Source organism: Vigna unguiculata, chromosome 3 (genome assembly GCF_037176805.1).
Source record: "Vigna unguiculata cultivar grain cowpea cultivar isolate G323 ecotype 2 chromosome 3, ASM3717680v1, whole genome shotgun sequence".
In the NCBI taxonomy this organism is placed as follows: Eukaryota; Viridiplantae; Streptophyta; class Magnoliopsida; order Fabales; family Fabaceae; genus Vigna; species Vigna unguiculata.
This window is the reverse complement of record NC_140794.1, coordinates 44,037,816-44,062,239: the sequence shown is the minus strand read 5'-3', so window position 1 is coordinate 44,062,239 and position 24,424 is coordinate 44,037,816. Positions and strand designations below refer to the sequence as shown.

Genomic DNA, 24,424 nt, shown 5'->3' with positions numbered 1-24,424 from the left:
GAGAGACAAAGAGAGGGACGACTGGCCGGAGCAGTGTGGCCGAAGGCGGAACGAGACAGCGGCAGCACAACGGTGGCAGGGGGCTCGCGTGGTGGTCTCACGTGGTGGTCTCGCGTGGTGGTCTCGCCGGAAGTCGCTGAGAGAGGAGGAGACAACAACGACGGCAGCGCAACGGTGGCAGCATAACGGTGGCAATGGAAGCACGGGAGACGGTGGCAGTGGCAGCACGGGAGCTCGCGTTGTTGGAGTGGCTGACATTTGCAGAGAGAAATGGAGGAGACAACGCGCGCGAGGAAGAAAGGGGTTCGCGATTTGAGCCCTAAATCAACTATATGGCCTCGGTTCAGCTTACAATCGAGACATATAACACCTTTTGGCTCCGGTTCCCTAACACCCGAGGCCTAAAACCCCTTTTGGCACCGACTTTTCCCCCACCGAAGCCTATAAGTCCCAACGTCAATGGCATTTTTGAAATTTCTGGCAACCTTTTTGGCTTCGGGCTTCCTTAATCGAGGCCTATAACCTCTTTTGGCACATGTTTTTTTTAACCGAGGCCTATAACCGCTTTTGGCTTCGGGTTTTATGTGAATCGAGGCATAAAAGTTGCCTGTAATTGCAAAATTGCCACCGTGCCATTATATGCTTCGGTTCCTCGCCAATCGAGGCCTATAAGGCGAGGTAAAAATGCAATTTTGCACTAGTGTAGGTGCATAGGAAAAAAGACAACAGAGACAACGGACACTAGAGTTTTTCTTAAAAGTGTTATTCTTTCTTCTCTATATTATCTTTAAGATTGTGGTGTTCACAAGGTTCGGAGATCCTTCGCTGCACTCGATCGTTCTAACGGGTTGTTGTATATTGGGAGAGAAACACATATGATTTGAAACACATACGAATGTGTATTTGTTTATCCTTGTGCAGTAGGGGCATTTTGTCCATAAAGATAGCGCTATACGTGCCTCAACCTAGGATATTTTTACTCCTTACCTTTTATATTTTATTTATTATTGTTATTATAATTGTTGATCTCTGATTAATATTCATTGTTTTATATATATGTTTTAGTATTATTATTACTTTAATAATTATTATTATATCATTTTATATTTTTATTATTATTAGTATTATTTGAGTAATCATTTTCTAACAACATATTGTTAAGACTTTGGCAAGTGTACCAAGTAGCACAAGTAGTAACCGGTAAGACCGGGATATCGTTTCCCAAGAGACTCATGTATACTAATTAATTGCGTAATTAGTGACTAATTTAAACTAATGAATAAATCCATATTTTGAGTTTCAATGTATGAAATTAAATTTTGCATAAATAATTAAAATTGAACTTTGGAAGTTAAAGGCACTTAGTGAATGGACAAGATTAGAAATGAAATGACTTGATATTGCCGGGGTTAGAATTCACCAACTATGCTCTCATGCAACTACAATTTAACATCCTCTTCATTAATATGCTAATGTCAACCCACAATTTTACTCAAACCCTAATTCCTTAATGGATTGAGCCTAAATTTCCTTATTAAAAGTCAATTCCTTGAACTCTTAATAAGCAAATTTGCTTTATGCACTAAGGTTTAAGACAATCAATGGGTCAAGCCCCATTCCTAGGTACAAGCTCCATTGAGTTTTCTTATTCCAAATCTAGGTTTCAAAAGATATTTCCACACCCAATGAACCAAAAATCATGCAATGGATGGTTAAATCAATGCAAGCATTAAGTGAAGAAACAAGAAGACTAGCAATTAATGAAAGAGTCATATATATAATCAAAACATTTGCATTTACACAAGAGTTTCGTGGCTACATCTAACCCCAACAAAAATGGGTTTAGCTCTCCATTGTCATGGAGAGCTCAAGCTTGCAAATGAAAGAGATGGAAGAGAAAGAGATACAAAGAGGAAGATGGAGTTGTTCCCACAAGCCCTAGAACTCCTCCAAGCTCTCCAAATGTGTTCTTCGTGCCTCCAAAATGCCAAAGATCTGTTTCCCCTCGCGAAAACAGAAGAAAAAGAGCCAACTTGCCACATAAGCAAAAACGGGCGCCTGGCCGAAGGGTCTCACCGCCAGGCGCTAGCCATCAAACAGGGGGCAAATTTCTCATTTACCGCCCGGCGGTGGCCAGGTGCCGCCAAGCGGTGATCAGTAGTGGCGCCTGGCTGGCGCTTGTCTGGCGCCTGACATTGGCGGCCTGCTGCGCCTGGCGCTGTCTCTGTGTCGCCGGGCGCTTCCTGTTGATATTTTTGCTCTTCTCCTTGCTGTTCCGGGTCACTCATTTGTCTGGACTTTTGGAGCAAAGCTTCCAATCTACAAAAAGGACACAAAAAATGGGGATTAGTGGTATATTTAGATCAATGTAACCCACAATGTATTTATTTACAAAAGTAAGGTAAAATTGAGGATTAAGTAGGTTAAAAGCTTTGGAAGAGATGATTTTGCTAATGAAATATAGCTTGGATAATGGTAAAAATTAACATTATCACATATACATATCATTGATTGATGGGGTAGGATGCAGCTTTCAAGTTTTCATGGAAAGGGAAAGGAGGATCATGGTAGAATTATTGGTTGAATGAAATGTGTTCAATAAAGGTTAGTTTTTTTTTTTAATTTAGTTTTAGACGGTTTTTTGTAGAGATGGCAAATAAACCCGTCCCCGTGAGTATTGCCCGAACCCGTCCTCGTTTTGACGGAGAATCTCCGCATTGACTGGGTATGGGTATGGTTACGGGGAATCCCCGATTTTTTCAATTGGGTATGAGGATGGGGATGTACATATCCCCGCCATAATACTCGTCCCCGCCATATCTCCATCCTAGTTTAAATTATTAAAAATATTCACAATTAATTAATTAACATTATATATATATATATATATATATATATATATATATATATATATTCTATTTTTTATTTCTTCTAATTATTTTGTTTGTCATGAAACTAATTCGTATCTCTACTATATTTTTCATCTTATAATAACATTTATATAATTATGTTAAAATGATGTATGTCAATTAAAAAAAAATTATGTCTCACATTTTAATATTTCTATTATTTTTTAATATTTTTATTTATTGTATATTTTTCTTTCACATGAGAATGTTTAATACTCTCAATTTAAGTATTTAATAGCACAAACCTTTCATTTATTAGGTAATATGATTTTTTAATTTTTTTTACTTACTATTACTAATATTTGTTTGATTTGAAGAACTCTTTTGTTTTCCTAAAACAATTTTTGTTATTTCTCAACCATATTAAGTATATATGTTGATATTTGAAAAATTTTCTTAGATCTGTAAGATATTTTTCATCTTATCATATCCCTTAATTATACATTTATTTTCCTTTGTGCGATTCCTTTCAATAGTCTCCAAATTGTTTATAAGACACACATTTGTTAATTTGTTAATATTTTTATTTTTTGTTTATTTTCATCATGTAGAATACTATTTCGATATATTTTATCTAATTATTTTTTATTTTCTAACTTATTACAATCATATTTTAATTTTTTGCACTATAATTGTATAAATAATTTTTATTTACTACAATATATAAATTTAATGTAATTACCGTGAATATTTTTTATCACCATCCAACATATATTGGAGTTTAGAAGATACAAGATCTATGTTAAAATTTTATTATTATGTTTATTATTTATTCTTTGTGTCATTTTGATCAAGTGATGTAATATAACTTTTATTACTGTATAAAAAAGAGATTCATTATAATTTAAAAAATTGAAGTAAATAAACATTTAAAATATATTTTAATTTGAATATTATTTTTCCTTTTATATTTTTTTAAAAATATTTTTAAATTTTATCAACTAGGTTTCATTAATGTTTGCAAATTTAATAAATGTTTTTGGTTCTCATGAAATTTTATTTGGTATTATAATCTAAAATGTAAACAATTATAATTTATTTCAAAGTATTTGATATCGAAGAAACAACCATCCTTCTAATATTAAATATTTGATAATATTATGTTTTATTTACCGTAATTTTTTATTATTTTATAAAAATTAATTAAAATTAATATTAAAGTAGTAAGAAAACAGGTATGGGTATGGGTACGAGATCATACTCGTTACCCGGTGGGGATGAGAGAAAAGTTTGATACCCGTTGGGTTTGGGTATGGGGATGAGGATGATTTTCTTTTACGGAGATGGGTATGGGATAGCAAAACCCGTCCCCGTCCCGCTCCGTTGCCATCCCTAGTTCTTGGGAAGCTATGGTGGTGGATATGTGTGGATTACTAGAAAATATGATATTATCAATGACCAAAATGTATCATTAATCACAAAAATTCTTTGGTAAAGTAAAATTATCGATGACTTACCAATAGTAAAAAAAATTGTCGATAAATTTTACCTTTGGATTGGTAATTATCCACTAGTAATTGCCGATGACCTAAATCCATCAGTAGTTATCCATTAGTAAATATTCCTCGGTATTTAATGACATGTTTTTTTTAGCGATAAATATCTTGATTTTGTCTTCTTTTTCCTCTCCTCCTCATCCATTTCTTAATTTTTTCTTCTTCTTCCTTATCATCCTTCCCCGTCATCGCATCTATTGTCTCTACCTCCTTTCCTTTTTCTCCTATTCTCATTCTCCTCTTCCTTCTCCTCCCCCTCTTTTGTCTTTTTTCTTATGTCCATTTAATTTATAACAAATATTTTATGAGATTTAGTGGAAAAATTGACATCCATTTTACATATGGATTTAATTATAGAATTATAAAAAAAATTTAAAAAAAATATAATTACTAACAAATTTACTTCAGATTTAAAAAAAATTAAATATCATGAATTTACTAACAAAATTTAAAAAAAAAAAATCATTAGCAATGGATTTTATCGCGACATAGTCAAAGTCTAAAGTTAAAACTTTAGTGCTCATTTTACTATGAAAATATCTATTGGTAATAAATTTTTTTGAATTATTAACATATCCATTACGATAAACATTTTGTCAATAATTAAAATCCTAAAATCTGTGAGTAAATGCTATTTTACTAATAGATTGTTTTCTGTTAGTAAAATTTTGTTAGTAAAATGATTAGTTGTTAAAGTTGTGGTTGAAATAATATTACATTAATCACCTAAAATTTATTAGTTGTTAAAATATGTTTAATATGATAATTAGTCACAAAAAAATTTTAGTCGTTGAATGTAATGTTTTAGATACCATACTTGTGACCGAATTAAATATTATATTAACCACCAAAAATTCATTGATTGCTAAAATATATTTTTTTATGATCATTAGCAACAGAAAATGTTTGGTCCCTAAACCTAATATTTTAACCACTAGCAACAAAAATAAATATTAAAATAATTTAGTCACTTAATTAAGAAAGTTTCGTCGCAAAATCACACATAATATTTTTTTTCATAAACATGTATTTGGTTTTTCTTTAATCTTTTAGTAACATATTTTTATTTTAAATTTTTATTATTTAATTAATAACATTAAATGTTATTGATTTGTAACAAACTTAATAATTTTTAATTTAAAAAATAAAAAATTAATTTTAATTAATTAAATTAAATTAAAAATAAAATAAATTGTGGATTAATATTTTGATATAAATTATAATTAACTAAATTATTTACGATTTGTTATTATTATTATTTTTATTTAAAAGAAAAAAAATAATATTTAATTAAATTAAATGAACGAACGATAGTTTCTAGATTGATATAAATTATAATTGTTTAAATTATTTATTTTTATAATTTATTTCAAAAATAAGTTCGTGCTTAAAAAATATGAAATTTTGCTCGCATACACATTTGTTCTTATTTTTTAAAATTTTGAAAGATTCTAGAGCTATCAATTTGATCCAACCCCTAAGGTTTGGACTTGGTCCATGTCGACTAAAATCAAAAAAGCTCACAAAACAAAAAAGCCTCCATTAAAGAAGTTCACAGGGCCAAAGACCCCAAGAAAGTCTTATGGGTCAAGACCAGCCCACAAGCTTTCTTCTCAAACATGAAAAATATTTGTTGTCAGCCCAGGTTGTCTCATTCGTCGGCTCGACGACATTGGCATGGGTCGTCTTAGGTAGTCAGGCATGCCCAACTCGTCTATGTCATCAGAATGACCTAACTAGTCTGGGTCGTCGTGCCTGCCTGACACGTTCAAATCGTCGGCCTGGATCAGCCTGTCTGGGTCGTCGTCCCGAGCCGAGTCATCGCGCTCGATCGTGGGTCATACCTGTCCAGTCTTCGCCTTTTGGTCTGACTCAACTATTCATTCTTGATCTTTAGTCATGATCGGCCCGAGATGACTCTACTTGATCTTTTACTCTCAAAGTAGTATTTTTAAGGAGGACCTAACCCACCTTAACTCTGGCCCTAACCCACTTGAGAAAGGACTTTGGGAACTGAGATTTTTTTTGTCCCCTTATTTGGGGACCCCTAAAAGAGGGCTTAATGAAGATTGTTCTAGGGTTGACTTAGGAGCCAGCAGCCAAATTGACACCTTTATGCCAAGACAAATTAGGTTATTTAGAATTATTTTCATGTTTTTTTTTATCATATAATATGTATATTTTTAATTTTTATATTATTCTTTTCTATATTATATATTTGAGTTTATTGTTATTTAGCATAATTAAATTTGTAGTATTTATATGCATATTAGAAAATTATTTATAAACAAGTCAAAATATTGCATATAAGTACGTGTGTGCGTGTGTGTGTATATATATATATATATATATATATATATATATATATATATATATATATATATATATATATATATATATATATATATATATATATATATATATATATATATATATATATATATATATATATAAAGTAGCTACAAAAATATGTTGTTGGTCCTTTAACTTTCGGTGGAAATAGTCCTTCCTCAAAACTTTGAACTAATTTAGGTTTCAAAGAGGGACTAATTCCAATTTTCATTAAAAGTTAAGGGACCAAAAACATATTTAACCATTTTTTTTGTCACTCATTTAACTGATTTAATAGTCAAAAAATATTTTAATTAAAATAAAAAATTTAAAAATTGGCATCCAGATAATAATGGTTACTATATTATTATATCAATGGTCGAATTAACGACCAATTATTTTTTAAATTTAATAACTTTTTTTGTGTTAGTGATCAAAAAGAGGAGTAGCTAAACTTTTTTATTTTTGCGACCAAATTAGCCATCGAAATGTTGGTGATTAAACTGGTTCGCCATAGCAGAAGGTAACCAATCTTTTTAGCGACAAATTAACGATTGAAATTTCAATAACTATTTAGTAACCAAATTTAAACTCGATTGCTAATTGGTTTGCCACTAGAATTTTCGTTATCACATAAATTTTCGGTTACTAAAGGATTTGTGATTGATTTTTCGCCTTTTAGCGACCGAAATAAGTGGTCACTAAAATGTTTTTTTTTTTGTTGTAGTGGTTGACATGGAAGACACATGCGCGAGAGTAACTTTCTTAGACATGTCACTTTCAAGCACATAGAGATAATTTTCACAAGTCACTTTCAAGCACATAAATAGTTTTCACATGTCTCTTTCAAGTACATGTGATGGTTGTAATCACTCAAGACCGACTCAATGGTAAAGCACGTAAAACATTCGCTTTAGGCCTTTGAAAAAACAAGGCCTCAAATTTGTTTTTAATACTAATGATCCTCTATTAAATTAATTATAAAATTACGTTTAAGAAAAAAGCCTCAAATATTTTTTTTAGCATTAATATATCTCTATTAAATTATTTATAGAATTATGTTTAAGATAAAAAAAGGCCTAAAAAATTGAAATTAATATACCTCTATTAAATTAATTATAAGTTTATATCAAAGAATAAAATTTAATTTAATTATTATTAGTGTCTATTAATTTTTATTGGTATTAAAAATGATATTTCATGAGTTGAAACATTAATTTTTCAATAAATTATAATTTTGTTTAGGAAAACGAGAATGATTAATTATCTTTATTCTCTTATTATTAAATTTGATTCTATTTTCTTATTTTATCTCTGTGAGACTTTAATTTTTATTTTATTTTCTTCTTCTATCTCTATGTGACTTCAATTATGATTCTATTTTATTGTTTTATCTCTATATGACTTCAATTTTGATTTTATTTTCTTCTTTTATTTATCTATGACTTCAATTTTGATTTTGATTTTTTTCTTTTTCTTTTATCTCTTTATGACTTCTCCTCTATTGATTTCACTATTTGTCTCTCCTTATTTTCTTCTGTTCTAGAGTTATTCTTTTGAGGGTTTTAACAAATTTCATTCCTTCAATATCATATTGTCCGTGTGTACTAGGGATGGCAAAAATATCGTGCCTGCATATATCTGCGGATAAAATGCGCGGCAGATAGTTAGTACATGCGGGTATTTATTATCTGCGGGTATTTATTATCCGCGACGGATAGTTAATACCCGCTTATAAACAGATTGGGTGTGGGTATCATACTATCCGTACCCGCTTATTTATTGAATTTGTAATATGATTAAAAATGTGTTTCTCTTTCCTAGTTTTTTTTTTTACAAATTAAGGTTTAGGGTTCTAGCTGAAAAGAACAATAATTTTTTTTTAATTTGTTCTTATTAATGATTAATCTTAAAATAAACTTTGTAGGTTTATGAAAAAGTTGACACTTAAGAAAGAGAAAGAGACTTGAGACTTTAAAATACTACAAGTCTATTATCAAGTTTACTGTCTTGATAACTAGAACTAGATTTTATTATTTTAATTCATTCTTTTTATATACTTATTTGTAGTAGTGTTTTATATATTATAAATTTTTTATTTCATATAAAAATATAAAAAAGAGATCTATGAATAATAAATTTATAAAAATGAATAAGATAAATGAATTAGAAAATAGAAGTGGATGCTCTTTGAATGAAGATAATATCAATATAAATATAGGTGAAAGTAACAACATAGAATGAGAAGTAGTTAGTGATGAGGATGAGTTTGATTTTCAAAACTCATGATAATGATTAAAAATATATAAAATGATTAAACAAATTAGTCTTATTATCTATTAAAAAAGAAATGTTAAATAAAATTAATTTTGACAATTTAATAAATAATTTTGCATGAAAAAAGCTGGAAAAATAAATTTTAAATATAAGGTTTCATTCTTAAGTTTACGTTTTGTCTCTGAAACCCTTGAGTCGTCCCTGTAATCACTTCACATACTGTTTGGACATCAAAGAGCAAATCCAAAAATATATGAAGAGTTTGTCTTCACCTTTCACTTTTAAGGTTGTGTGCTTGTCTTGCACATAATTTGAAGCCCACCAGTTGTAACCACTTCACATGTTTTTCTTAAATGAAGTCTTTCCACCTTTTAAGGATTATCCATGTGTTAAACAAGATTGAGAAATTAATTGTGTTATCATAGTATCAATGAGGCATAAGCGTAATCACTTGCTTAATTAGACTTATATTTACACTAGATATCATCATTACTTTTGTATTCATATTTAGGATTCTTTTTTATATGTTCAAATTACTTGAAACTCTATTCTTAAAGCTATGGATAAAAATGTCATCTCTTTAATGATTTCACTTGAATGATTGAATGAAAATTGAATTTTTGATACAACTTTAAGGCTGTGTTCTTTTGAAGAGATAGATATGAAGGAGAGTGAGTGGATGAATTTAAGTGAATTTGAGTGGATCAATTTTTGTGTTTTTTTTTAAATGATTTAGAGGTGAAAGTGAGTGAATTTGAGGAGTAATTTGTGAAAGTTTGCGAGTGATTTGAATGATATGATAGATTAAAATCTTTTTTTATAAGATTAAAATATAAAATTATTGTTTTACCTTATAGTAAAAATTAATATATTATTATTATTATTTATTACTAATAATTAATAATAATATTAATTATTATTGTTATTAATATTATTATTTATGATTATTATTATTATTAATATCATTTATTATTAATAATGATTATTGTTATTACTACTATTACTTATTATTATTGTCAACAACCCATTTCGTCTGGGTGAATAAATTTATTTTCAAAAAAAATAAAAATAAAAAAGGTGAAATAATTTTTCTTCAAAGATTTTCAAACTTTTAGCAAAAAGAAAAAAAAAAGAGGAAAAAAAAGAAAGAAGGAAGAACCCATTTTTTTTATTAATTATCACACTCCTTCTCATGAGCTCAACACGACTCAAATATTTCCTAGCCTTTGGTCCTAATAGAGAAATTAGTTATATGATTATAATAATTATAAACAATATCTCTTCAAATGGTACTCAATATTACTAATTGGAATTGATTTTGTGCTCTAATTTATTAATGGTTAGAATCAATATTTCCGATCTTGATTTATTTTTTGCTATGATTTGCTATGATTTGATTCCCATAATGTGCTGCTATCATGACCAAACCAATTCCTTCTTTATATTGTTGTTCATTACAGTTAAGCTTATATTGCATTGATATTACAAGGTGCGAGTATAAATACGCACTCTCTGACTGAAAAAAGAAAAAGATATTCTCTAGACTTCTCTAATTCTTTCCCATCACCACTCCCACACACACCTCCTTTTTTATCTCTCTTTCAAAAAAAATAATATAATATTGAAGGAGGTAGAAAAAAAAAAAGGAAGAAAACATTCTCTACTTCTCTCATTACCACCCATATAAACACCTCTCATCTTTATCTCTATCGGAAAAACAAACACAAAAGTATTAGAAAAGCAAGAAAAAAAAAAGAAAAGAGAAAAGGTGAGGAGATATTGAAAATTTTGTAAGGTACATCACTCTCAATTCTTTCATTTCTTGATTTAGTTTTTTTTCAAATTTCATTCTTTTTTTTAATCATACAAAATATTTTTTCCCCTTTCTTTAATGTCTATCTGGCCACTCGCGTCGCATGACATCCAATTTAGACTTTTGTTTTTTCTAAAAAATATATACAGATGATCTAAAAATAAAAATAGCTTTATTTGTTTACTCTTTTATATCTATTTGGTTACTCACATCGCAATCCACATCAAGAACTACTTTAAAATAACTAAAAAAAATTATTAAAAATTTATACATGATTTAAAAAATAAAAATAAAAGATTAGAAAAAAAGAATTTATTTCAAGTGTTTGTATGGCTGCTCGCGTCGCGTGACACCAATTTTAAAATAATACTAAAATTTAAATAAAAAGGTTTTCAAAATTATAAAACAAATGAAATCATTTTTCAAATAATTTTCCAAATAGTTTTTCATAAAGAACTACGTAACCCTCCTGATTCTCCATTGTAAACGGAGATACGTAGGAGCAAGGATTAATCCTTGTCGGGCCTAGAAAATAAAAAAAAATATTTTTGTTTCTTTTGTACATCCTTTTATATTATTTTTTGGGAAAAATAAATATTTTAAAAAATCACAAAACTTTTGAACACATTTAATTAAAGGTACCGTCTTAGGACGTGCATTGGAGTGCTAATACCTTCCCCTCGCATAACCGATTCCCGAATCTAAAATATTATTTTTGGCAGACCTTGCTATTTTTTTATGATTTTCCATAGTTTCCTATAATAACTATGGTGACGACTCCACGTTCTGTTTTTACAAATTTTAATTTTTGGTTTATTGTCTCGTCGTGATTTCGGTTGCGACAATTATTTATAATAATAATAATAATAATTAATAATTAATTTTTTTTCATAAAAATAAAATTCTTTTTAGTCAAATTGGAGCCTTACATGACTTTGTGGATGAAAATGATGACCAAACGTTGTATTTTAGGTGGACAAAAGAAAAATAAAAAATCACAACAGTGAAACCAAAAGTATAAGTATGCCCAACTTGAAATTTACGTTAACATAAAAACATGGATATTATTGTAAATGTGAATAAATCACCTCAAATTTCTTTGCCACATGTGGAACGGAAAGAAGTAAAAATTCCTTGATCCATGCCTTGCCTCATTTAGAAAATCATAGAAAAGTTTGTGAATAGTAAAATCCATAGAAAAGAACAAGACCTAAGTGTCTTGAAGAGTATTTAACTCTTGTTTTGATTTTTATATTGGAAAATTTTTTCAAATGGCACATTCTTCATTTCAATTATCCTTTGTATGGTGGCATGTTCCTCTTATCCAATTTTTTCTTTTCTTTTGCAACTTGTTTTGTGTTTCTTCTTTAAATCTTTGTGTGAATAATCCATTATCATGCTCCCACAAGCTTTCTAAACTCATCCATAGATTCTTAACTTCTCTAACACCTTTTGAGTTAATAAAAATCCAATCATTCCTAAGGACTATTGTTCTTGCATAACAATAACATATTATCATGAGACAAAAATCTTACCTTACTTGATCTTTGAACCTCTCAGACAGATACTTTGCGGTCTTGCTTGGCATGTCTTTATATCCAGTTGTCGGATGTGACATTTGGGAGGTTACCTGCATAAAGGACTCTGACGATCAAGTAAGCGAGAGCTTTTAAAGTCAAATATAAATTTTCATTATCAATGAATCGCGTACCTTTTTAATTGTTGGACTCCATTTGTATCTATAGAATATTAATCACAGATGACCTGGCTCATGGACTAGATCCTTATTAGGCTCACTGCGTCTTCTTTGGGCTTGTGTGGACCGGATCAGGGCCCAAGCACCATGCTTATGAAGTGATAGTTGTTATTTCCTAAGTTTAGAGTAGGCGGCCCCTACCCGTATGTAACTTTAGCCGCCATGTATGTATTGTCTTCTTATATAGCTAATCAATGATTTGTATCAAACAAGACTAGAAGTTGGCGGCTAGGACAGAATACCTGGTTTTACCAGTTGTATCCACCAAGTATAGTACAATTACATTAGAAGAAGAAATGTCAAATGACCTTTCAGAATGGAATAAATGATCGTTTTTTCAAAAATATATAATATGGAAGTTAAAAATATATATATTTATATGATAGTCTTATAGAACGAGTACAATGAGGTGAACAACTTATGTGTCATGTTATATGTCAAATATAAACAAATGTAGTCATACTATAACGGAATAATGAATTTGTTCAAAATTTTCGTATTTTTTAGACTAATTTATACTTTTAGTTTATTCAATTTAGTAGCCTAATTATCTAAAGAGATTCAATTTAGTCATCTCCGTTAAATTGGAGTTAACACCGTGTCCGTACAGAGAGGACCAACACTTGTACCAAATTGAACTTAACAAAAAAATTAGAGTACCAAATCAGTAATTATATCTAAATTTTACATCTGTTAAAAAGAAAACGGTGAATGACGGACATTTAAAAACTAATTTAACCTTTTTTTCCTTTCTAATTTTCTCATGACATGTCTGTTCAAAATCACAAAAAGATATACATATAATTACAAATCATCACATATAGATAGATAAATTGGTTCCCCATGTGTTTAACAAAATAATATAACAAAAACGATATTCACACACAACATTGGTATGGAAAGGTTATATTTCCAACTTCGAGTTTTCCATAAATTAAAAACATTGCATGTATCAACCGTGTCTTTCTTCCGTGCCACGATCAAATGTGAACAAAGCTATGCATAGTAGTGTACAATACTAGTGAACCTAAGCCTTCTACAACAAGATTCAAGACCAACACATGCAGATCTTCAAATTATGCAGAGATTGTTGCAGAGAAACCCATGCTTTTTGATCCTGATGAACTGAAATTCGCTCTGAACAAACCCATTTAGTATGGTTTAAGACGAGTTTAATGAAGTTATATTCGATCTAAACACACTCTGCCACATTAAGTTCATCCTCGTGGAACTACATTCACCATTGTTCTCAATCATGCAAATTAAATGTTGAATAATCCATGTACCGGTGAACATAATCACATGGTCAAATTATGCAGATTGGCAAAACAGTGTCACATTCTTGCTTTCTTGTAGGTACCTCATGCATAAGGCATTGGCTAAAGGTGATTTTTTTTTTTGAATATTGCAATATTAATTAATTAATATCATACATTCCATCAAATAATAAATTAGCAAAATAAAAAAGCTGAAGCATCTTTGCAACGAGGAGTAGATTAGCAGGGTGGTGGTGTCCGCATCTGAAAGAATACGGAGGAGATCACTGGGTGGGGTCCACATGACGGGAATCTGCAGAACAAGTAACAGAATGAGACCCCTTTTGGTCATTTGCCACACTCACACCATTCCATATATGGCATCTGCTCAGTACACTTGAAAAAGCCTTCAGAATCTGTGTAACCTCAAAAACCACCAAGAGAATTACACGTCCCTCACACAACCACTCTTACAGAAAAAAACTTCCTATCACTTTTATCAAGTTTTGTTCAACTTTGGAGGATTAAAAATCAGTAATTTATCGACCCTTTTGTTTTCTTTATAGAGGCAAAGATCAATCACTGTGTGGTCCAAACATGTACGAAGAAAACAGTTGCTTTGATCCCAATGGGGTGGTGGCAGAAGAGTGTTTTTCCCAGATGGTTTCAAAATCAGAGGCAGTTATGTCTGGGAGTAGCATACAGCACCACAACACCTTTGGGATGGAAAACTTGGCCTACACATATTCCAGTGGAGAAGATGCTTCTGCTGTGGCTATGGAAATCATTGCACACCCTCAACAAAACTCATACTCCCAGTTTGTGCAAGTGGTGAACAACCATGGTTCATGTGAGGACCTTTATTCTTTCCCCACACTAGAGAGGGCTCACCATGATCATCAATTTCCTTACTCCACACCAACACCAGATCTTCTCAACCTTCTCCACATGCCAATGACCTTTGAAAACCAAAGCAGCAATCTTCCAAAACCCTCTGGCCCCTTGGGAACAGCAGACAGCACAAACGTTTCCTCTGTTTCATATGACCCTTTCCTGCATCTCAACCTGCAAGCACCTCCCCCACCTCTCAGAAATGATTTTGCCTTTGGTGCAGGGGGTGCCATAGAAGGTAGTGGAATTGCATACCAAGATTTTGGAAATGGGGTGGTGGAGTTCACTCAAGATGTGGGGAAAAAGAGAGGGGGGAAAAGGATCAAACAGTTTACCAGCACTACTACTGAGAGACAAAGGAGAGTGGATTTGAGTAGTAAATTTGATGCTTTGAAAGAACTCATCCCAAACCCCTCCAAGGTAACATTTTTGAGTAAATTATTATACTGTTGAGATTCTGTCAAATTATAGACATTTTTTTTGTCTGGTTTTTCTATTTCACAGTAACTCTTCAATTGTTTGAAAACGTGTCTTTTTTCTAAGAATGGTTAAAAAAATGTAAACTTTGAAAAAAAAAATGATTTTTAATTGAACCCACCAGCATTAATTAAAGCTAATGTGTTTGAATGTAAAGAAAGTACAACTGAGTGATTGATTTTGTTTTTGGAAACCGAACCAAAGAGTGATAGAGCATCTGTGGTGGGAGATGCTATTAACTATATCAGAGAGCTTAAGAGAACAGTGGACGAGCTGAAACTATTGGTGGAGAAGAAAAGGCAAGAGAAACAAAGGGTGGTAGTGATGATGAGGCACAAGGTTGAAACTGAAGGGCAAGATGGTTCCAATCTGGACCCAGATGATGGTTCCTACAATGAAAGCTTAAGAAGTTCTTGGATACAAAGGAAATCCAAAGACACAGAGGTTGATGTGCGCATTGTTGACAACGAGGTAACAATCAAGCTTGTCCAAAGGAAGAAGATGGATTGCTTGGTGCATGTCTCACAGGTTCTTGATCAGCTCAACCTCGATCTCCAACATGTTGCTGGTGGCCACATTGGCGATTTCTGCAGCTATCTGTTCAATACCAAGGTTTTGTGTCGAATGAATATTAGCTATACATGCATTTGTGTGTTTTTGTTTTTAAAATAGTATATATGATTGTTTTTGTGGTGGTGCAGATGTGTGACGGTTCTTGTGTTTATGCAAGTGCCATAGCCAACAAGCTCATTCAGGTCATGGATACTAGTTTGGCAGCAGTGTCACTCAATTCATGATCATTGTCATAGTTCAGGACCAATTATGAGTGTTCTGTTTTTTAACTGATAACAAGTTGCTCTTTTGTTTAATTGTTCTTTTTTTGACGTTTATGTTTAGTATATATTTGACTCACTCCAAACCATAGTCATATATTCATATAAGTGGAATTAAAACTGTATTGTTTGAATGATGTTATATTGCTATGTTAACTATATTAAAAATAATAATAGAAGTATTTTGTAGATCAAATATGTGTAGTGTTCTTTTTTCTATTTTACTTGAAGAGAAGAAAAAAAATGTTGAAAATCTATTGTTTTATGCAGGGTGATTTTTAGAATAGGTGTAAGTATGTTTTGGTTTAAAATTTTTGGAATGAATCCATAATTAAATTAAAAATTTATTTTAATTTGAAAAAAAAAACTATAATCATGTTAAATAAATTAAAAATAATTTTAAAAGAATAATGTTTTCCCTCGAATTATTTTTTTAGGAATTGCAATATCTTTTTGATTTGAAATATTATAATCGTATTCTTTTAAAATTTGATGAGAATAATTTATAACTTTTTATGTTAACAACTTTAATATGATTTTTACTTGAATTCATACAATAACAATTATATATTTACCATGTTTTTAAAAATTATTATACATTTTTTAATATGCATATATTACCTATTGTATTATATTATTTTCAAAATAAATGTATCGGTGTATCGAATATATATCGTATTCGATACACCTATCTAAGGGTGACAAAACGGGTCAGTCCAACCCGCCATTAGCCCACTAAAAATAGGTCGAACCAGGCTAACTCGCGACTTGAAAACGAGTTGAATCGTGAAACCCGTCCTGCAATAGAGCGGGTTGGCAGTCTGGCTCACCAGTTTTGGTTTTGATTTTAGTTAATAAACCCTACCACCCAATCAAATGAGCAGCACATGCCTTTTTTTGTCTAATAATAGGATGCGAGTTGGCCTGACCGTATTGGCGGGTTTGCGAGTTTCATTGGGCGGGCTAGTCCAGATTGGCAAGTTGATATGGTTGACTTGGCCTGCTTTTTTTTGTTGAGATGACAGGCTAGTCTAGACCTAACCTACTTTGTCATCCTTACACATATTACGTATTGAATACATGTTGTATGATATCTGATACACGTATATGTGTCGTAATCGATACACATGTCGTATCCGATACATGTATTTTATTCGTGCATCATAAATTATTACTTGAAATTAATTGATTTCACTTTAAATTTGAACTGAATTTTAGTTTAAAAATCTTTATATATATATATATATATATATATATATATATATATATATATATATATATATATATATATAAAATCGATAAACATGGATATCATTCTTAATTTAAACTATTTTATATTCATAACTCTTTACTTTTAAAGTTTTCATCTATTTAATTTTATGGTTAAATATGTTTTTATTCTTAAATTTCACTTAAATTTTAGTGAAAATTGAAATTAATTATTTTTCGAAATTTTGACTCAATTTAGTTTCTCAACTTTAGAAATATATATATTTAGTTTTTTTAAACAATTTTTATTAAGTTTATTTAACATTTTAAATACAGTTCTTGATACTTACTTGGCTAACATTGAAGCATAAATGTATCAAACAATCTAAACAACTCAAATGTTATGATGAAACATGTTTGAAACGTCAAATAAACTTGATAAAATTTGATTAAAATAACTAAATTTATACATGTCTAAGGTTAGAGACTAAACTGAATCAAAGTTTTGAAAATGAACTAATTCTAATTTTCACCTTAGGAGACCATAACCATATTTAACCCGGAATTTTAATCTTAAATAATAAAATATTATATTATATATTTTTTAAATAGTGATTATTTAAATGTTTACACATTTATTCTGTGTACGGTAAACTTGTTTTTTTCTATTTAATTAGGAAAGTTAACAAAAGAATTCTCCAAACTTTAGAATAAATCATTTCATGAAAGATGAAATTAGGTTGGGAAGCATATTTGTATACAATGTTTTAAAGCGCAATGAACAATATAAAACGCAAAACTCTAAATAATAAAAATAAAAATAAAAAAAGCTTGTGAAGTTAGACGTTTAAGCAATAATCTCTTACATAATATTTAATATTATTCTTTGAGTGACCAACTCATTGTCTAACAAATTAGACCACAAACAATATTCATTTGAATCTAAAGTTATAACTTTCGCTTCAGAACATTTTAGGAAAACATGTAAAACATTCATCAACAAATTCAGTATGAATTTTCTATTCTACCCTACACAAGTTGCAAAAATAACTACATAGATTACAACCTAATGATTATTAGCCTTTCAAATAATGAATGCTCCATCACAATTTAACACCCATTTTTCACTTTGATCAGCTTCAACTTCTTATCACATGTTACACACCACATCTATTACTATTATACTACTACATGGATGTAATAATAAACTTTCCTGAAATCATATTAAACGTACTATCTCGTAATAAAAATATTTTAACTCACCAGACGACCTTCCACTAGATGAGCATATATCGCACTCCATCCATCGGTGTAACGGTGTTCCTCCAAATGTTAACAGATAGGTACTAATAAATGTACCTGAACTAAGAGGTACAATTAATTACTTGGACAAATCTTTGAACTTTTTTTTAAGAAATCTCTATATGTAACAATGTTTTTCATTTAAAGAGATTGATATTTAAACATTAGATAAATTCAAAGGAACACATTCAAATTTCTTCATCTGAGAAAAGAATTTGATGAATACTTCAACCGAAAATTAATACCTACGAATGTTACATATATGTATCATTTCTTGAAAGCAATTAGATTATATATGAACATGAGACCAAAATTGTGAAAAATGGAAGACCAAATTGCCATTAAAACCTTATAGAGATCAAATGTGTATATTTGTGAAAGTATTGAGACAAAGTGCGTTTGGGTCAATTTTTTTCTTTGTAAAATTCAGCTAAAGCCATATATAGTTGAAAACACATGCAATAACCTATCTGGAAACCTTCCTCATTTTCTTCCATTCCTCATTTTCCTCCATTGATTCAACAGAAGTTGTACTCCTTCTTTCAGAGTTGCTCTCCTTCCCTCTTTATAGTTCCATACTACTGTGGTTACGTATCGCCCACTAGGATTATATTCATTTATCTCTGACAATGCCTGTACCACTGCTTTATATGCCCCTTCACCCCACTCCTTTTTCAAATTTTTCAGCTTTTCATCGTCATCTTCAATAATTTCCTGAAATGAAAAATGTATAAGTTGGATTATAAAGTGCAAGTGTTCGTCCAATAAATCAAAGAATATTTATCAAGAAAAAATCACCATCCCCACCAAAACCCAACTTCCAAACACACGCTGAAGTTAATAATAATAGGCTAAATAATTTAAGATTCAGAAAGACAAACTAGTCTAATCTAGAGTATGAAGACCATCAAAATATTTATAGGCTCGTAAATAAATAATAGAGTGAACCAAGTTTGATCAGGTGTGACATGCAATGAAGCACGTCGACTCCAAGATAATTTCAGGAGATCTATATGTTTAACAGGCACCTTTTCTTTCCCTTCAACCATAATAACTTTGAATGGATGCCAATCTGGGTTCGTTAGATGCTCTTCCCACAATGAGCACAGTTCTAAAACTCTCTCTTCAACTTCCTTCCTATTATATCTTTTCTTAATTGCTTCAAAGAATGGCGTAGTGTCAAGTTCTCCCATTCTCTTCAAACGGATGTTTCCAAGAGATGATAGTTGTTTAACACCCTGCCAGCGAGACAAAATATTGTTATTAAATCTTGAGAAGCAATACCAAGAAAGCTCAAGAATTGCAAAACATTTTCACAAAAAACACCCACAATAAAAGTAATGAAACATATAAGCAGAGAATATCCACATAATAGCAGTTAGGTTTCGTCTGCATAATTAGATGAAGTAATGAATGGGAAAAGCATTAAAGTATTTATGAGTCTATTTGATGGAATAAAATGATAAGATTTTAATTTTACTCAAATCACTCAGTTACCTTGCCATGAACCATAAAAGCTAACACCACAGTTAAACAGATAGAAAAAAGTGGAATGCTCTACAAAAATATACATTTAGTGTGTATAAGAACACATGTATTTCAATTAATACGACACCTTAGACAGACAAGTAATTAATTCATAAAAACACCCCCAGCCCTAAGCCAACTGAATTAATAATGATACTGGAATGGACCGCATTGAGATGCTACATCAAATTTGTCTGAAGAATCAGTAGAAAGATATATTTGAAAAAACATCTTACATTAACCAGTGCTTGTCGGGCTTCCTGCAGCTCATCATTACTCACACGCTCTTTAATAATTAGTGCTTGATTCAACTCATCTAAATCTTCAAGTGACTGTTCCTTGTCTCTTAAATCCTTTTGTAAAGAATCTACCTTCTTCAGAACCTCTGCACCATCATCATCATTTTCCATGTACTTCAACACATTTAATGAGCCCTTTAATCGCTGAATCTCCAACTCCAGTTCTTGTTTCTTATCAAGTTGCTTTTGAAGGTGAAGGATTTTAGCATGGAGCTGTTCTTTTTGTCTCTGAATAAATAGGTATTTAAATAGCATTAATACTATCCCATGGTGCTGACACACTCATATATGTTAAGTTATTAACAAAGTTTATAGGTAACACACCCTCTGATCTTCTGCCAATTTCATAACATTTTCATCTGCTTTTTTGTGCTCCAGAGTAGCCATATGAAGAGAGCTATTTTTCATGGCATTCTGCAAGTCCAACAATAAATGCCGGCAGTGTTAAACAAAGTCTTCCACAAGTTCAATATTATTTTAGATGATTTCAAAAGCACAGAAAAAACACAGGTTATGTAAAAAAAAAATTGATTTAGACACAGTCCTTGAGGAAAATCATTAATGGGAAATAAACAAAATTAATGGAAAAACAGAAAACCCATTCCATGAATATCTATGGCGTACAACTCTAGATTGATCACTCTTATCCTCTGTCGCTTCCTTACATATCATCTCAATAATGTTTGGCCTTGGTACATGACCACTGAATGGATCTCATAATTTTAGTTATTACAAATACTTCGCAATTACCGCTAGATATCAGGATCATCAAATCTACAGTGTAATGTCATGTGTTTGTGACTTAAGAAGGCACACGATCACATCCTAGATCAAAATTACGGACACACAAATTACGAATTGCCATCAAGGATTGAATCATTAAATAGTATACTTTAAAATTAAACACACCAGCAATCCAGACATTAGCATGTTTTGGATTCAGGGCCTTTATCAGCATGAATCACATATAGAAAACAGATTCCTTATGTTCCCAGTGTTGTCAGAATTCATTATCCACAAATTCATTTGAAAACAATTTTGCAACCTATCAATTTTCAATCACTAAACCCAATAAGTAAAATCTGATAAATTATTGACCATGGTAACTACGTCCTCCTTGAAAGCTCTGAAAAATCTAAACATCAACCAGAAAAACCTATCTACCAAAAACAAATAATATTATTTCTTCAATCTTAATTTCACATGAATTTCAATCATAGTATAATATAAGAGATGTAGCAAAATAAGAAATAAAAAAAACTATACCTCCCTGATTTCTTCTTCCAGCCTTCTTCTTTCACTTTCATTATCTGCCTCACGGTTTTCTAATTCGATTTTCCGCTGCTCAAGCTCATTTTTCTGAGATTCTAGTTGCAATTTAAGCTTTTCATGATCGATTGAAATCTTTTTGAGAATATCCATTGCACTTGACTGTATTTTCTTTGTCGCTTAAGACAAGGAATCATAGCATAAAACAGTGGTGTCAGCACAGATCAGCAGCATTTTAAATAATAATCAAATGTTAAAATATAAAATTGTATTCCAGCACAATAATATTAAGAAATTAATATATCAATGGTAAATATTATGGTGCCAACCACTACAATGGTTCAAGTAGTATATGCGTATTAGGTCCTAAGGCTCAAAAAAAATATATACCAGCATTATAATCTTGAACGAGTTTATCTTTTTCCATCATCACCAAGTCTATTTTGTGTGTCGTCTCATTGCATCTCACTTCGATCTCTTTTAAGTGCTGGTTCTTGACCTGAATAATATTAGTCAAATTAGAGACAAGTTTATCCTGCCTTCGAGTTTCTTCTTCTATAAGCTCAGATATGGTTTTGACATCACCCATCGTTTGCATATGTTCTCCATAAATATTGTTCATTTTGTAGTCATCTGCTCGAGCAACCCATGCATAAAGGCCACACTTCGGCTCAGAATTAGCAAACCAATCCCGTTTGCCATGATGATCTAATTCATATGCCCTTTCAAATGCCAAAGCATTTTGTAAGCCTTGCCAGTCTTTACAAAATTCCACAAGGGCAGTTCCCGAGTGACCCCGGTGATTCCATAGACCATTGACTCGAACGGGATTGAAACCCCTGCTTCTGTACTCATCCCTCAACCTGGAACCACTTTCCCCAGTACATCGTCCATCTACTGTCCGCCTAGTTGGAATGTTAACAACAATTCCAATCCAAGGCCACACAAATTGCTCATCAGAATAAACAGAAGGATCACTTTCATCTGTCGGTTTTGAATCTTTTGCTGGAACATCAACATCCATGAGATCCTTTTCCAAATACTTCACTAAAGCCAAATGATTAGCCTTGTCTCTTGCTTTTCTCTTCTTTGAACTGCTCTGACCCACTCCAGAAGCATGTTGAAGGAGCTCCTTGTACACATAATCCTGTTTCCTCTTTCTAGGACAGTACGGACATACGAAAGTCCCATTCCCATTCCAGGTTTTCACATTCTGTACTCCATTCTTCAGTTCTTCGTAACTCTTATCTTCATACTCACTAATTTCAGATTCACTAATATCAGTATCCTCATCAGAACTGCTGTGAGACATTACAGTTCCGTTCCTCACCTGAAAAACAAATACAAATCCAGTGAATGCCGTTCATTCGCTCCGCAGACAGATTATTAAATATCACATTCAGATCTGGGACAAACACTAAACTCTAACAGAACTTTTATCACAATACATCATACTTCATGCAATCAAATCCTCCATTACTTGACAAATAAGATATTAGAAGATTCTCTGAAATATGAAACTGAAAACTTAACACTGTATAAGAGATAAATCTGAACAAACACAAACGCAACAGCTGAAAACTATCAAGTAAAAAAATAAATACAAGAAAAAAAAAAAGATGCAAAAAGTATTATAGCAAACCAAACCACTAAGATTAACAAGCTGTAATAACTTTACCACACACAAAAAAAAAAAAAACGGAGCATACAATACTCATACTGAGCAGAGTGAGCAGCATCGAAACAACATTGAAGTATATAGACTACAGAAAGTTGGAATATGCATAAAATACAATGAAGAAGACAAGTATAGAGAAAACAATTGGATGAAAATGCAGAGAGAAGAAAGTGACCAGCGAAATGAAAAATGGGAAGCTCCTTGGAAGTAAGAGGTGAGGAATGAGAAATGGTAAGAAGAAGATGCGATTTGGGAGGACTTGGGGCTTTTATATTGCACCCTCAGGATAATACCTGTTACGTGCTGCTCACGCCTTAACCGTCCTTACTGCTGCCTCTTCATTTCCTCTTTAGGTTTAGGTAACCATTTTGAATCTTAAAAAGTGTAATTGTTTTTGTAAAAGAAGATTTGAATAATATGTTTACGTCAATAATAGTTGAAATTTATATGAATATATTAGAAATGTGAACTTATTTTATTAATCTGAATTTCTGAAGCTTATTTTCAGGTTAGTGAATTCATGTTATGTTATATAAATATTTTTGTGTTAGTTTCTTAAATATTATATGGCACCTCACTTGCATTATAAATTGTACACAATTGCCCAAATAAGGTAGAAAGTATATTCAAAGTCTTGAAAAAAAAATTGCATTATTACTGTATACAATTTATTGATAAAACTGTTAATTTAATTAATAATTTGATGGTTATTTTAAGTTTCTAATTTTTTTTGTTCATATATATATATATATATATATATATATATATATATATATATAATTTTTCTTCCTTATAAAAACTCTCAGATTATTAGAAAATGACCCAGAAAAAAAAAACTGAGAGGTTTCAGTGTAATTTTTATTCCAATTAAAATATATACATATAATTTATATTTACATCACTTTGATAATATACTTTTATATTTTACATTATTCCAATTAAAATTTTGCGGTTGCATACATAGATATTTGAGCCAAATATATATTAATATTACACTTCTGTAGTTTTTTTATTATTGTAATTGCTTGAATTGAATTGAGATTTTAATAAAAGAATTAAAAAGGTAACAAAACTAAGAAAGGCGGAAGTAGAAAAAGCAAA

At 31.0% G+C, this 24,424-nt stretch overlaps 2 protein-coding genes across 2 annotated transcripts; one reads left to right on the top strand and one right to left on the bottom strand.

The window, feature by feature from the left end:
- Positions 1-14,257: 14,257 nt before the first annotated feature.
- LOC114175402 (transcription factor bHLH10-like) lies at positions 14,258-16,144 on the top strand. Its single transcript, XM_085670245.1, has 3 exons — positions 14,258-15,149; positions 15,411-15,818; positions 15,908-16,144. The coding sequence occupies exons 1-3, from the start codon at positions 14,436-14,438 to the stop codon at positions 16,001-16,003; spliced, it is 1,218 nt and encodes a 405-aa protein (XP_085526371.1). The 5' UTR covers positions 14,258-14,435; the 3' UTR covers positions 16,004-16,144.
- Positions 16,145-18,863: 2,719 nt separating this feature from the next.
- On the bottom strand, positions 18,864-23,652 carry LOC114179646 (protein INVOLVED IN DE NOVO 2-like). Its single transcript, XM_028066059.2, has 7 exons — positions 23,499-23,652; positions 22,036-22,975; positions 21,643-21,824; positions 20,701-20,790; positions 20,314-20,604; positions 19,579-19,788; positions 18,864-19,264 (listed from the first exon to the last, which is right to left on the bottom strand). The coding sequence occupies exons 2-7, from the start codon at positions 22,955-22,957 to the stop codon at positions 19,034-19,036; spliced, it is 1,926 nt and encodes a 641-aa protein (XP_027921860.1). The 5' UTR covers positions 22,958-22,975; positions 23,499-23,652; the 3' UTR covers positions 18,864-19,033.
- Between the last annotated feature and the right edge of the window lie 772 nt (positions 23,653-24,424).

What these genes read in the sequence shown, in the direction of transcription:
- LOC114175402 (XM_085670245.1), top strand. Translation starts at nt 14,436, where the DNA reads ATGTACGAAGAAAACAGTTGCTTTGATCCCAATGGGGTGGTGGCAGAA. An exon ending in TCATCCCAAACCCCTCCAAG is followed by an intron (nt 15,150 to 15,410) that starts GTAACATTTTTG and finishes ACCGAACCAAAG; the next exon opens with AGTGATAGAGCATCTGTGGT. An exon ending in GCTATCTGTTCAATACCAAG is followed by an intron (nt 15,819 to 15,907) that starts GTTTTGTGTCGA and finishes GTGGTGGTGCAG; the next exon opens with ATGTGTGACGGTTCTTGTGT.
- LOC114179646 (XM_028066059.2), bottom strand. Translation starts at nt 22,957, where the DNA reads ATGTCTCACAGCAGTTCTGATGAGGATACTGATATTAGTGAATCTGAA. An exon ending in AATTGGCAGAAGATCAGAGG is followed by an intron (nt 20,605 to 20,700) that starts GTGTGTTACCTA and finishes CTATTTATTCAG; the next exon opens with AGACAAAAAGAACAGCTCCA. An exon ending in CCCGACAAGCACTGGTTAAT is followed by an intron (nt 19,789 to 20,313) that starts GTAAGATGTTTT and finishes TCTCGCTGGCAG; the next exon opens with GGTGTTAAACAACTATCATC.